This window comes from Mirounga angustirostris, unplaced genomic scaffold (assembly GCF_029215605.1).
Source record: "Mirounga angustirostris isolate CCGP_5_RB_7025 unplaced genomic scaffold, mMirAng1.0.hap1 SCAF_5, whole genome shotgun sequence".
Taxonomy (NCBI): Eukaryota; Metazoa; Chordata; class Mammalia; order Carnivora; family Phocidae; genus Mirounga; species Mirounga angustirostris.
This window is the reverse complement of record NW_026991713.1, coordinates 133679285-133692826: the sequence shown is the minus strand read 5'-3', so window position 1 is coordinate 133692826 and position 13542 is coordinate 133679285. Positions and strand designations below refer to the sequence as shown.

The 13542-nt window shown below is 40.5% G+C and overlaps 1 protein-coding gene across 3 annotated transcripts in view; it reads right to left on the bottom strand.

The window, feature by feature from the left end:
* PRKCQ (protein kinase C theta) overlaps positions 1-13542 on the bottom strand; it is a 192529-nt gene that overhangs the window by 111937 nt on the left and 67050 nt on the right. For all 3 annotated transcript variants that reach the window (XM_064592092.1, XM_064592093.1, XM_064592094.1), the window contains 5 exons: positions 12547-12578; positions 12366-12451; positions 7715-7844; positions 4185-4294; positions 3326-3443 (listed from right to left, as the gene is read on the bottom strand). In XM_064592092.1, the coding sequence (XP_064448162.1) occupies positions 3326-3443; positions 4185-4294; positions 7715-7844; positions 12366-12451; positions 12547-12578 (476 nt within the window). The remainder of the gene's footprint in view (positions 1-3325; positions 3444-4184; positions 4295-7714; positions 7845-12365; positions 12452-12546; positions 12579-13542) is intronic.

Sequence of the window (13542 nt, the reverse complement as noted above, 5' to 3'; positions counted from 1 at the left end):
AACCTAGAAGAAATGGATAAATTCCTAGAAACTTATTCTAAGATTGAATCTTGAGGATATACAAAATCTGAACAGACTGATTGATTACTAGTAATCAATCATATTGAATCAGTAATCAAAAACTCTCAACAAAACACCAGGGCCAGATGGCTTTCAGGGGAATTCTACCAAACACTTAAATAAGAGTTAATACCTATTCATCTCAAACTATTCCAAAAATACAAGAAGGAAAACTTCCCAATTCATTCAATGAGGTCAGGATTACCCTGATACCAAAACCAGGCAAAGATGCTACCAAAAAAGAAAACTGTAGGCCAATATCTCTGATTAACTTAGATGTAAAAATCTTCAAAAAATATTAGTAAACTGAATTCAGCAATACATTAAAAAAATCATTTACCACAATCAAGTGGCTTTTATTCCAAGGATGCAAGAGTAGCTCAATATTTACAAATCAATCAATGGGACATACCACATTAACAAGAGGAAGGATAAAAACCACATGGTCATCTCAACAGATGCAGAAAAAGCATTTGACAAAATACAACATTCATTCATGATAAAAACTCTCAACAAAGTGGGCTTAGAGGGAACACCTCAACGTAATAAAGACCACACATGACAAACCCACAGCTAACATCATACTCAATGGTGAAGAACTAAAACCTTTTTCTCGAGATCAGGACAAGATAAGGATGTCCACTCAAGCCACTTTAATTCCATACAGTAGTAATAGTCCTAGCTGCAGCCATCAGAAAAGAAAAAGGAATAAACACCACCCAAATTGATAAGGAAGAAGTAAAACTGTCACTATTTGCAAATGACATATTATATTTAGAAAACCCTAAAGACGGCCCCCAAATACTATTAGAACTAATGAAAGTCAAAAAATTCAAAATTAATATACAGAAATCTGTTGCATTTCTATACACTAATAACAAAGTAGTGGAAAGAGAAATTAAGAAAACAATCCCATTTACAATTGCATCAAAAAGAATAAAATACTTAGGAATAAACTTAACCAAGGAGGTGAAACATTTACTCTGAAAACTATAAAACACTGATTGAAGAAATTGAAGATGACAAAAACAAATGGAAAGATGTTCTGTGCTGATGGATTGGAACAATTAACATTGTTAAAATATCCATACTACCCAAAGCAATCTACAGATTCAGTGTAATCCCAATCAATACACGAACAGCATTTTTCACAGAACTAGGACAAATAATATTAAAATCTGTATGGAATCACAAAAGACCTAGAATAGCCAAGGCAATCTTGAGGAAGAACAAAGCTGGAGATCACAATCCCAGACTTCAAGATACACTACAAAGCTAGAATAATCAAAAGTTTGGTACTCACACCAAAATAGACATGTAGATCAATAAAACAGAATAGAGGGTCCAGAAATAAACATATACCTATATGGTCAATTAATTTATGACAAAAGAGGCAAGAATAATCAATGGGGAAAAAACAGTCTTTTCTTTCTTTTTTTTAAACAGTCCTTTCAACAAATGCTGCTGGGAAAACTGGACAGCTAAATGCAAAAGAACAAAACTGCACCCCTTCCTTACACCAGACACAAAAAAAACTCACAATGGATTAAGACCTAAGTGTGAGACCTGAAACCATAAAACTCCTAAAAGAAGACACAGGCAGTAATCTCTTGGACATCAGTCTTAGCAACATGTTTATGGATACGTCTCCTGGGCAAGGAAAACAAAAGCAAAAATAATGTATCGGGACTACATCAAAATAAAAAAACTTCTGCACAGCAAAGGAAACCATAAACAAAACAAAAAGACAACCTAGTGAATGGAAGAAGGTGTTTGCAAAAGATATATCTGATAAGGGGTTAATATCCAAAATATATAAAGAACTTACATAACTCAACACCAAAAAAAAAAAAAAAACTATTAAAAAATGGGCAGAGGACCTGAACAGACATTTTTCCAAAGAAGACATATTGATGACCAACAGACACATGAAAAGATGCTGAACATCATCAATCGTCAGGGAAATGCAAATCAAAACCACAATGAGGTATCAGAATGGCTAGTATCAAAAAGACAAGAAATAGCAAGTGTTGGCAAGGAGGCAGAGAAAAAGGAACCCACATGCATTGGTGGTGGGAATGCAAACAGGTATAGCCACTGTGGAAAACAGTATGGAGGTTCCTCAAAAGATTAAAAATAGAACTACGATATGATCTGGTAATTCCACTACTGGGTATATACCTAAAGAAAATGAACACACTAACTCAAAAAGATATATGCATTCCTATGTTTACTGCAGTATTATTTACAATAGCCAAAGTATGGAAGCAATCCAAGTGCCCATCAATAGATGAATGCATAAAGAAGATATGGTATATATACAATGGAATATTACTCAGCCATAAAAAGGAATGAGATCTTTTCATTATGACAACAATGGATGTGGAGGATATTATGGTAAATGAAATAAGTCAGACAGAGAAAGACAAATATCATACAATTTCACTTATATGTGGAATCTAAAAAACAAAACCAAACCAAACATTCTTAAATATAGAGAACTGGTGCTTGCCAAAAGAGTGGGTGGGGAAGCAGGTGAAATAAAGGGGATTAAGAGGTATAAACTTCCAGTTACAAAATAAATAAGTCACAGAGATAAAAAGTACGGCATAGGGAATATAGTCAATAATACTGTAGTAACATTGTATGGTGACAGATGAGCATTGAGTAATATACAGAATTGTTGAATCACTATGTTGTACACCTGAAACTAAGCAATACTGTATATTAATTATACTTCAATTAAAAGAAAGTTTTCACAGAAATACTATACTTTAGGATAGTGGGGAAAACCTGTATTTTATAATGTATGCTGAAATTATTCAGTTCCCAGATTCATGTAGGCATATCCTCTCATGAACTACTTTCAGAAAGTAGGCTGGATAAATTTCCATAATGATAAATGTTGAGGCCCCACTATTCTTCCCCTTTCTACTCTTAAATTTCCTTTTCTCCTGTGGCATTGAGATTTACGGTAGATTTATTTTTGCAAAACCTTTTACGGTGACAGGAAGTAACATTCTAAAATTCTAAGGAAACGTTTGCAGTTCTTTACTATAGACCTATCCCATTTTCTCCCTGCCCCCACTTCCCACCCTCTTACAAAGGTTTCTTAACGGGGCACATTTTTGGTCTCACTTCCAAGAAGTAGGAGCCTCTTACCTATCAGACCAGGTAAATGGAGAATTTAAATGCAGAGGACTCAGGTTAAGGTTGACCAAGATTAATTATGGACAATGATTCTACTGAGGATCAGGATAGCTACCTTTTTTCCCAGGTGCTGGTACACATGGCAGCCCTGCTTCACTTTTTATGGAGCATGGGAGACCAATTTCAACTGGACCTTCCCTGAAGATGTGTTCAGTGTCTCTTAAGCAGCGAGCCTAGATTATAAACAAAGAGTCAGACCACTCACCCACCCACCCACTCCTGCAAGGACAGCTCAGCCTACTGCCCTTGGGGATGAGATCCATTTAAGATTCCTAAATGCATTAGATAACAAACATCCTTCTTTCCTTTAGCACTCTTTTAGGATCCCATACGCTGTAGGAGTCTATCTACTGTATTTTATGCACCAGCAGAACATATTCACTTCCTTCATATTTTTCCAGGGGGCTAACTGGTTTCTCCTATGGTCTCTACATCATTCAGTCACAAATAAGAATGGAGGGTCAATGGATGGAAAAAGACTTACATAACCAACACCAGGACTTGAAGAGGGTTTGTTCTTGGATATGTAAGTTCAACATGCTAGTGCTGTGCACGTGAGTAAATGGCAAGGCAAAAGTTGCCCTGGACTCCGTGTTCTGTGCACATTTTAGGGATGATTCTAGCAAGTATATAGGTATAAAGCTGGTAATGAATCTTCAATAATTTTAATGAATTTGTTTCTGCCCCTGCTCCTTCCACAAAGAATTTAAGATCTTATAAAGATCTATGCAGTTCAAATGCATTAAATAAATAAATATCTCAAAGTGGGGATATGCGTATGAGGATGAAAGTCAGAGTCAAGACAAGTGCTCAGGAACAGGCTCCACATTGTCCCACAGCTCAAACGGCAAAAGGACTGGAGTAGTCCTTGCTGAGTTGAAATTGCAGGAACTCAACCTAAACCCCTTTCCTACCTGTTGGGTGCTCTCAATCATTGCCAGCGCTTCAGCCATTAGCTTCTGGTTTATGCCACAAAGGTTGGCCACCTTTGTCTGGCATCTGTGATGTACGTTCATGCCACATGCTGAAAAGGAGAAAGACATGCTGAGCAAGAGCAACAGAACTCACTGAGTGGACTTTGCACAGGACTGTTTTAGGTACGCATATGTTGAGGGACAACTGGCAAATCCCTGGAGCCATCTTCCCAGCAGAAGGAGACACTGCATTCAAATAAATGAGGGCAGCACTTTTATGATGCCGCTATGCATCTACCTCCTCTTCCCAAGACTACATACACAGGCCAGACATTCCTCGATGTGATGCTGGGGAATGACTCCCACTTGAGTAAGAACCAGAGCCTTGCTGATAGGGGAGGAAGGCTGCTGTCAGTATGCATTTACACTGCGCCCCTGCTGAGAGAAAAACATGATTCAGGCCCTCCCTGGAGGGAAGGTGCAATGCCGGGATGCAAGGTGATTTACTCTCACTCTGGACTGGAGTCCAAGCATCCCCTTCCCCACATGGACTGCAAGGAGCTTCTCTCCCCTCTGAGTTGAAGCCCAGGGAGCAACTTCAGCCTGCAGAACTGAAATGGAAATGGTGGGGGTGGTCTGGGCTTAGGGGCAGGAGTGGGAGGACAGAAAGTACCCTGGAGACCTCATCCTCACCCTATGGCAGGGCTAGTTCAACCAAATGATCTACACAGACCTGTGATTCTGGGGGAATATTCTGATTCATTAGTTCTGAAAATAGCACAATAAAGGTCCACCCTCCACTTACTGTGATCCCGTGAGCTTTCTTGGATTGGGATGTGTGTGCACATGTTCATCTGTATAAAGACAACTACTACTTCATGTTGTTAGTTTAGAATATTAAAATTCTGCTTATGAAACATTGCCATTACAATAAAAAAAAATCTAACTTAAGATTTCCAAACTCTGGCTGATAGAATTATATTCTCAAGTCCTATTTCATTATATCAAGGTCTATTCATAGGGATTATTATAAGGCATTAGGCAGGAAAGGTTATAAAATAATGCACTTTTACCCTCACCTGTTTATTAGCCCATTTGTGTGCAAAGAACTTAGCACAGTGATAGGCATCAAATAGGTACTCAACAAATACAGCTTCTATTTCATCTTCATCATTTATTCGAATGAGATATGTTTTAAAATATTTAAGTGAAATTTTATCAGGCTTCAGCCTTTAGTTTTAACTAGCTTACTCTTCTCAGAGAATTCATAATAAAACAAAATAAGACAGCATTTTCTGTGTAAGTAGAGACCAGTACTTGTCCCAGCATAAATGCAATGATATAACCCAAATCCATTCTAAGTGAAATCTTCTATGTATATCTAAAGTCTTTACTGTAGTAACGATGCTGCTGATGAGGGCTCTCTGCCCATCTGAATTTAGCATGACTTGTTGATGCAAGTCATACTGGACTTGTTGATGCAAGTTGCACATTGGGAAGCCCTCAGTTGCATTTCTTTACTCATTACCACAAGCCAAAGGGAAGCAATGAGCAAGGACTGAGTGTGAGGCATTGGAGAGTTTCACTTTGTTTTTTTAACATGGTAGCTGGATAAGCTTGTCTCGGACACACTCGCGTGAAGGCAGGCCCCATTCCCACTATGATAATGTCATATGTCTCTGTTACTAACCTATTAGGTGATAACTTGGTCTCTGTGAGTGCAAACAGTCCCTTTGGATGATGATTTTCATGGGAATTCAAGTGGAGAGAGAAAAGGACAGAGTTAAAATGAAGGGAGGCCCTATTTAGGAAGGTGGCTTAGAAGAGAACAAGACAGAAAGAGCAGGGCCAAGGCAGAGGAACAGAACCCAAAGAGTAGATTGGAAGGGGAGGTAAAGTCAAGGGCATGGGGGGGGGGGCAAGGACACAGTGATGTCTGCAGGTGTCAGCCTCAAGAGCAGAGGGTGTTGGGGAGGAAAGGGAGGGGAGGAAAGGGGAGAGGAGAGGAGGGGTGAGAGGAGAAGGGCTGCCTGGCGTGCAGGAGGCAAGGGGAGAGAGGGAAAGAGAAGGGACCGGGGAGAAAGAATGTTAGGGGGGATGGAACAGAGCAGGTGTGTGGGCCGTGAAACAATGGCAAGGAACCCTTGTGGAGGTTCTAAGCTCAGAGGCATCGTTGGGCTGTTGGCACCACTGGGCAGGTGGGGCGCTCAGGCTCTGGGGAAAAGGAATTTGCACTCTGAGGGAGACCATCAGAGGATTCGGGGAACCATTAGAGGGGATCTGATTATTCATGCCTGCTCGTTCAATTCTGAAATAACTTCTTACCTATGAACTCCTAAAGATAAAGATACTCCATAGAGTACCAGGCCCACCTGTGAGCTCTTGAACAGGTGTAGAGAGCAAGGTGCACAGTGGTCTTCCTAGAGGGATTATTAAGGTGAATTTTCACTGCATGTGGGTTTTGCCTTCAGCAATGGTTTGAAAACCTAACCCTCCCCGTCTCCACTAAGATGCCACTCCAGACTTCACGAGACACATGAGCACAATGGCGATGAGGAAGAGAATGCTGTTGAAGGTGACCTTCACCTTTATCACTTAAAAGATAAGAATTGCCAAAGATTAAGCCAGTGGCATAAAACAAAATGGAGCGGCCAAGAAAAAAACAAAGTGGCTTCCATATTTAATAATTCGAAATAGAAAGGCCTCTGCTGCAGCAGGATGCCTTCCTTTTTGAATGTCTGTCTGGCCCTGCCCCACCCTCACCCCCACTCAGAAGGCAGAAATGCCTTGCTGGAATCTTCCCTCCCTACTGCCTAATCCTGGCATCTCAGTTTCTAAAGGTTATTGCCTTAGCAGTTTGAACTTTTAGAGTAAGAAAGTGCTTTTTGCTCTTTCCAGAGCTGAAAACCTCGATGAGGCTCTGTTGTAATGCCAGCCTTTAAGGAGAGGTCAGAGGAGGGAATATGATGGTCAGTGCGGGGCTGGGCTTCTTCCTTGGCACACTTTGGGCATTGACCTTCCAGTCTAAGTCACAAATGCCTATGTGCAGGACCATCCATCAGCCAAGTAGATGTGCCGGGCTTACTCCTCGATGGGCTACAGGGGGAATCTTAAGGTGTAAGGGAGAGCGACAGTGGGGGCATAGCTTGAACTGCTAGGGTCAGAAGGGGCAGTCCCAGAACACCAGGAGACAAAGGGAGGCCCCAGGGAGGGAGGCCAGTCGGGAAAAGTGCCATCTTCCTTTCTCCCCAGCGTGAGGTACAATGACAGGCTGGGAGACTTGACATTGAGACTGAACAGGTTTGCACTTCTCTGGGATCCCGGGATGATGGTGTTGGAAATGGGAAGAAAAGAGCAGAAGTGGTCTGTTGTCCTGAGAACTTCACATTCATGATCTCAGGGTCATCCGGGCTAGCTGGAGAAGTCAACCCTCTGTGCTCCCTCTTCCCCTTGTGCTCTCCATTAAAACTGCAAAGCCACCCTGTAGGGGTTCCGTACCAGGGCCCATGCTCATTTCCCACTGGACTCACCATCACACTTGAGTCCTTGCCTGGCCAGGCCCCACAGCAGGGTCCCACAGTGCTCACAGAAGGTCGGGCTTTTGTAATTGTAGACTTTAAATCTATGCGGCATGTCAATTTTGAACCTCTCCTTGTGGAACTGAAAGAAGGGAGAACGTGTGACCATATGCATGTCCCTGGTTCTCAACCTCTGGTATCTTAGCAGCTACTCCAGTATAACTAACAGAGCACTACAAACACTGGAATGATGTGTGCTTTAAGCCATAAGCTTTACTTGTCAAGCCTTACAGCCATGGCCAAAGAAGGCAGGCAGCCATTAACTCTTCCAGGCAAGGGGCATGTTTGAGCTATACACATATCAAGTAACCAGGACTATGCTGAGGTATGAGGCATTCCCACAGGGAGGCTAACGTCTTCAGGAAGATGGGACTGGAATTATCTAAATGAGATCTGGGTGAACATTGCACTGCCCTTCCTATTTTAGTATACATATTGCCTTTTCTTTTTCAACCTAGAACTAGGACTCTAACCTTTGGAAGATGTTATATAATTCCTCCTCTAGGGGAAACACTACTGTGGGCTTATTAGTATAAAAGCCTAAGTATGAAGCATTTCATAGCTATTACACATGGACTGGAGGGGGTGAGCAGCAGGTAACAGGTCCTGCCAGGTTATATGGATAAGTATGTCACATGTACTATCTTTTTTACACATGTGATATTGCAAATACCCCCTTAAAGGAGCATTTATTAGAATCCCCATTTGCTAAATGAGGAAATTAAGCACAGAGAGGGCAAGACACTTGTTTAGGTCACACAGCTAGCAAGTGAGCTGGGACATCTATAAGCCTGAAGTCAGAATCAGCCTATCCTCTTTCCGTCATTCCCCTTTCTTCTCTCAAAGTCAATGTGATGAGTTAGGGGATGGGGAGAAGGGAGATGAGAGAGGGATGCTGGTGGTTGATATATTACAGGATTTTTTGTTTTGTTTTGTTTTCCAGAGTTGAAATTCTCTCCTTTAGCCAAACATATCACATGAGCAACAACAGTAACAAAATCATGAAGTTTGATTCCTGGTAAGGATACCAATATTCTTGTGTAACATAGGAAGTTTTTCTTAAGACTTATAATCTCCACAGAAGTTTTTTATTAAACAGTTTCTTTGGGAATGTGCACATCAAAGAAGCCTTTTTCATTAACAGTGATATATCTAATATTTCCACCGAGCACGTTGGCCAGCATTGGGTCATTAGAATAGCTGTTTAGAATTGTTTAAACATTACTCAGAACTTACTTCAGCCATTTTCAACCAAGAAAAAATAATTTTCAGATCTCATTTTGTGTAAACATTTCCATACAAATATGAACAATTTATGTCAAGGTCCAGGCTGGAAGACTTCTACCTCAAATCTTGACACCTAGCTCAAAATAGTTCAAGATATGTCTGGAAAAGACTATGGATTTGTACTTTCCAATATGATATTCACTTAGCCACATGGGCCAAATGAGTACCTGCAAGGTGGTAAAACAATATGGTATCAGTATAAAGTACATACTGGATTCTGAAGACTTTTTACGAGAAAAATAATGGAAACTATCTCCTTAATTTTTATATGAGGATATCTGAAAATTTAAAATTGCACTTGTGGCTCTCATTCTATTTCCAGGGAACATTAGCCATTGAGGTTAACTGTCATTCTTATAATTAGTGATTTTCCCAGGAAAACTGAAGGCATCAAGTAGAGAGAGCAGGGAGGCAGGCTGGGAGGTGGCAATTGGATTTAAACAAACACAACACTTGTCAGAGAAAGACATATTATACGATCTCACTTATATGTGGAATCCAAAAAACAAAACAAAACAAATCACACTCATAGAAAAGGATCAGACTTGTGGTTTGCAGAGGTGGGCGGTTAGGAGGAAGGAAAAAGTAGAGGAAGGTGGTCAAAAGGTACTTCTAGCTGTAAGATAAATAAGTCCTAGGGATAGAATGTACAACACAGTGACCACAGCTAACACTGCTGTGTGATATACAAGGAAGGTGTTAAGAGAGTAGATCTTAAGAGTTCTCATCACAAGGAGAAATCTTGTTTTCTCTTTTTATTGGATCTATATAAGATGATGGATGGTGGTGATCATTGCATAATATATGTAAGTCAAATCATCATGCTGTATGCCTTAAACTTATACAGTGATATATGCTAATTATTGCTTAATAAAACTGGGGGTGGGGGGAAAGTCTATCACACTGCTCTGGGAGATTGAGATCTGAAATTTTGTCCCAGCCCAGCTACTTATATCATAGGTGATTGACTGCAGACAAACTATAACTTCTTTGAGCCTTAGCAGAGTCACTTTTAATAGGAGATTGTCCCATTCCGACTCTAAATTTTAAAAGAATTCTGCTCTACAAAACCCAACCAATTTGCCTTCTCTGTGCCTACCCCTTGGCTGGAGAAAATCACACACCTGGGCAGGCTGGCCCCTCAAACTCAGGTGGACTTTCCACTGTCCTCAGCAATCCTACTGCTCTTTTCTAACCACCTTGCTTTTCCATCCCGAGATAATTCTCTCACAGATCCTTTCTCCTCAAAGCCACTTGCTGCCTTCTCTTCTTTCTTCCCACAAATCTTCAGATGACACCGAAGGTAAGCTGTCTAAGGGAAGCTCTCTCAACTGCCTGCCCCCAAATCTACAATCTGCGATCATCTGCAACCATCTTCTTCTCCTCCCTTTCTGTTACAATTGATGATCCATCCATCTTTCCATTAGAGACCCATCTTCACATCTGCTTTAGACATCTTTCCCTCTTGCCAAGGGTGAACTTATTCCCCCTTGACTGTTTTGGTTGTCGCTTTCTCTCCAGCTTCATCCATCCCTCCTCTCTCTCTAGCTATGGGAGTATTTCCATCCCTTGGGTTTCACCTCCTTTCAGCAACTGTTCTACTTCAATGAGCTTGATAATATTAGCACATAAATTGTTTCCATGTTATCAACTCTCAGTAACCCTCAGTGTTGGTCAATGAAGCAAACACTTCTACAGTTCTCTGAAATTTCTTGGATCAAGGGCTCTGAAGATCTCCATGTGGTTCTCATTTTTCTCAACATCTTAGCTACTCTGAATGCAATTGACCCCTTTGTTTTCTGGTTTCTGTAACTTCATGTACTCTTAATATATGAAAAGCCCTCTCTGAACTCTTATTGTCAGTCTTTATCACAAACTCCTTCTCTTCTACCTAACATGTAACTTTAGATTCCTTTGGGGAATTTATATATTTGGTCTATTGGCTCCTGTGAATTCCAACTGCATGTAAAATTGTCCACTTGATACCTCCCGCTTGGATGTGTACAGGCATCTCTGGCTGGACTTATCAGAAACTGAAATATTAATTTCTCCTCCAGTCTTTCATTGTTATGTTTCTGCCACTTCCCCACTGCTCAATACAGAAACTTAGGCATCATCTTTATTTCCCTCTCTTTTATTTTCCACTTCCAATCCATTGACAAATCCAGTCATTTCTAACAAGGAAATCACCTGAAAATCTGCTCACTTTGTTCCATCTCCATTGTTACCATATTGGTACAAGCCATCAACCTTCCCCCTTGGGGGGACTTCTGCAGTCACCTCTGGTTTTTATGTTCATACCTCAACCCACAATTTCCCCTACAGCAGTCACCAAGTGGGCTTCCCACTATAGGTCAAATAAAACCCAACCACTTCTCCAGGGTCTAAAAAAAAAAAAAAAAAACCCATCTAATCTAGGTCCTATCAAGTCCCCTGACTTCGTATTCTGTTTACTCTCTTGCCCTTGCTGTTCCAGCTGCATGGTCTCATTTCAGTTCCTAGAACATGGTCTTTCCCCCTTGGGGCCTTTTCTGTCTGGAGGCTGCTTCCTCCTGCTGTTCATATAGCTGGCTCCTTTCACCCTTAGCTCTCAGCTTAAATGCTCTCCTGGGAGATGCCCTGATCTTCGGTTTAAGTAGGTCACTCAGTTTTTCTCCATTATCACACCTTGTTGGTTATTTAATATAAATGGAAACAATACATTGTTGTTTGTTAATTATGTGTTTCCCTAATTTTACAGTAAGGTCTATAAAGGCAAAACCAGGTCTATATTGTGTTCCGCTGTGCATTGTACATAGTATAGTATCTTCCATGTATTAGATACACACTAAATATGGGGTAACATCTAACCTGTCCCCATGCCATGTACCTTAAAGTTCATTATGAAAGAAACACTTGCCTCCCATCATAAGAATTATACTTCTGTTACATCTCATACTAACCTTGTAAATGCTTAAATCTGCATTTTGTCACCATTTGCCTCTATTCCTTAACTGTCACTTCTAGCTATAGATGCCACAAGAGTTGTTTTCATATAATTGACCAAAACTATGATTTCTGGGCACTTCCTGTCATGCCTTTCTGGAAAAGGTAGAGTCATCGATAGTCTTATTTTGCTTTTCATATTTATCCCCTAGTTTTGGATCTCAGTAATCATCATTATTGAAGAGGAAAGGGTTTTCAGGGAGATTGATGTTCATTGATCAGCTTAAGGATTCAAGCTCAAGCAATACTAAAAAGAATTAGTGGGCTTCCAAATTTAATGTTAGGATAAAATTATCATACTCCAGACAGAAAGAGGAACCTGAACACATACCATGGTTTCTCGGCTATTGATAGCTGATCCTGTGCACTTAGCTATAACTTTATCGATACACTTCTTGTGAATTGCCGCATTACACTCTGAAAAGAAATTATTGCAGTTAAGATTTTCAGAAGTTAAGGAACAATGAAATAAGAAGAATGACAATAATACAACAGAAATCCTTCTTACTTACGTCGACACTGGTAGCCTTGTTTGTTCAGACCCCTGCAATAAAGCACATGTCTGACTTACTTGGATGTTTGAGTCAACAGCAGCACCATAAACATTAAAACAAAATCTCATAGCTTCCTACTATCACAGGGCATTCACTGATCAGCGGCTCTGGTCTGTCACTGAACAAAAGTGTTAACACGTATTGTTGTTCTTTGTTTTTTTATTTTAAGCTGCTTTGTTAAAAGTCTGATAAATAAATGAGGAAATGTTGTTTCTCCTCTCATTTGTGTCTTTTCCAAACAAACATGTAGAGATGAAAATACCTGACTGAAAATGCGTCACAGGCTCCTAGCAGCAAATTTCCATGTCCTACACTTAAAAATTCATTGTCTCTCTAAGCTCAATATAGATGAGCAAAGACATCTGTACAATGCGTTGTTTCCTTTTTCTGAGTATCTGAGAATATTTGCAACTACTAAATTCTGAAGCTTAAGACCCATTCCTGGGTAACACTCACTATTAGTAAGGAAGGCAGTTCTAATCAGTCAATGAAAACAGTTGGTGGAAATCCATCAAAAGTCTATTTGACCTTTAGATACCCTAGTTAGACTGCGGTTGTGAGTTGATGGATTCTGAAGTAGCCCAAAGAAAAGAACACCCCCATCAAGAGGCAAGGAGGCTGAGAATGGGGACAGGAGTCATTTCAAGTCTCTGCAGTCCCATCTCCTTTGCTATGTGCTTACTGAGGCTTGAACCGATTTCTGTTGGGCTGCTAAGGGCTGCTAAGTTGCCCAAGAGCCCTGTAAACATCTAAACCCATTAACTCCAATGCAAAAGTGTTGCCTTTTGCACACATTAGTACCAGCACAGTTGGGCTATCAAGGTGGTAGAAGTTTCAACTGCAAAACTGTGCCAATAGTAAAGATGTTTCCCTCTTCTGTCCTTCCCTCTTACCCCCAGTGGCCCCCATTTAATCAGAAGCTAAAGTTCTTGAAAACTTTTTCTGCTAGAACTG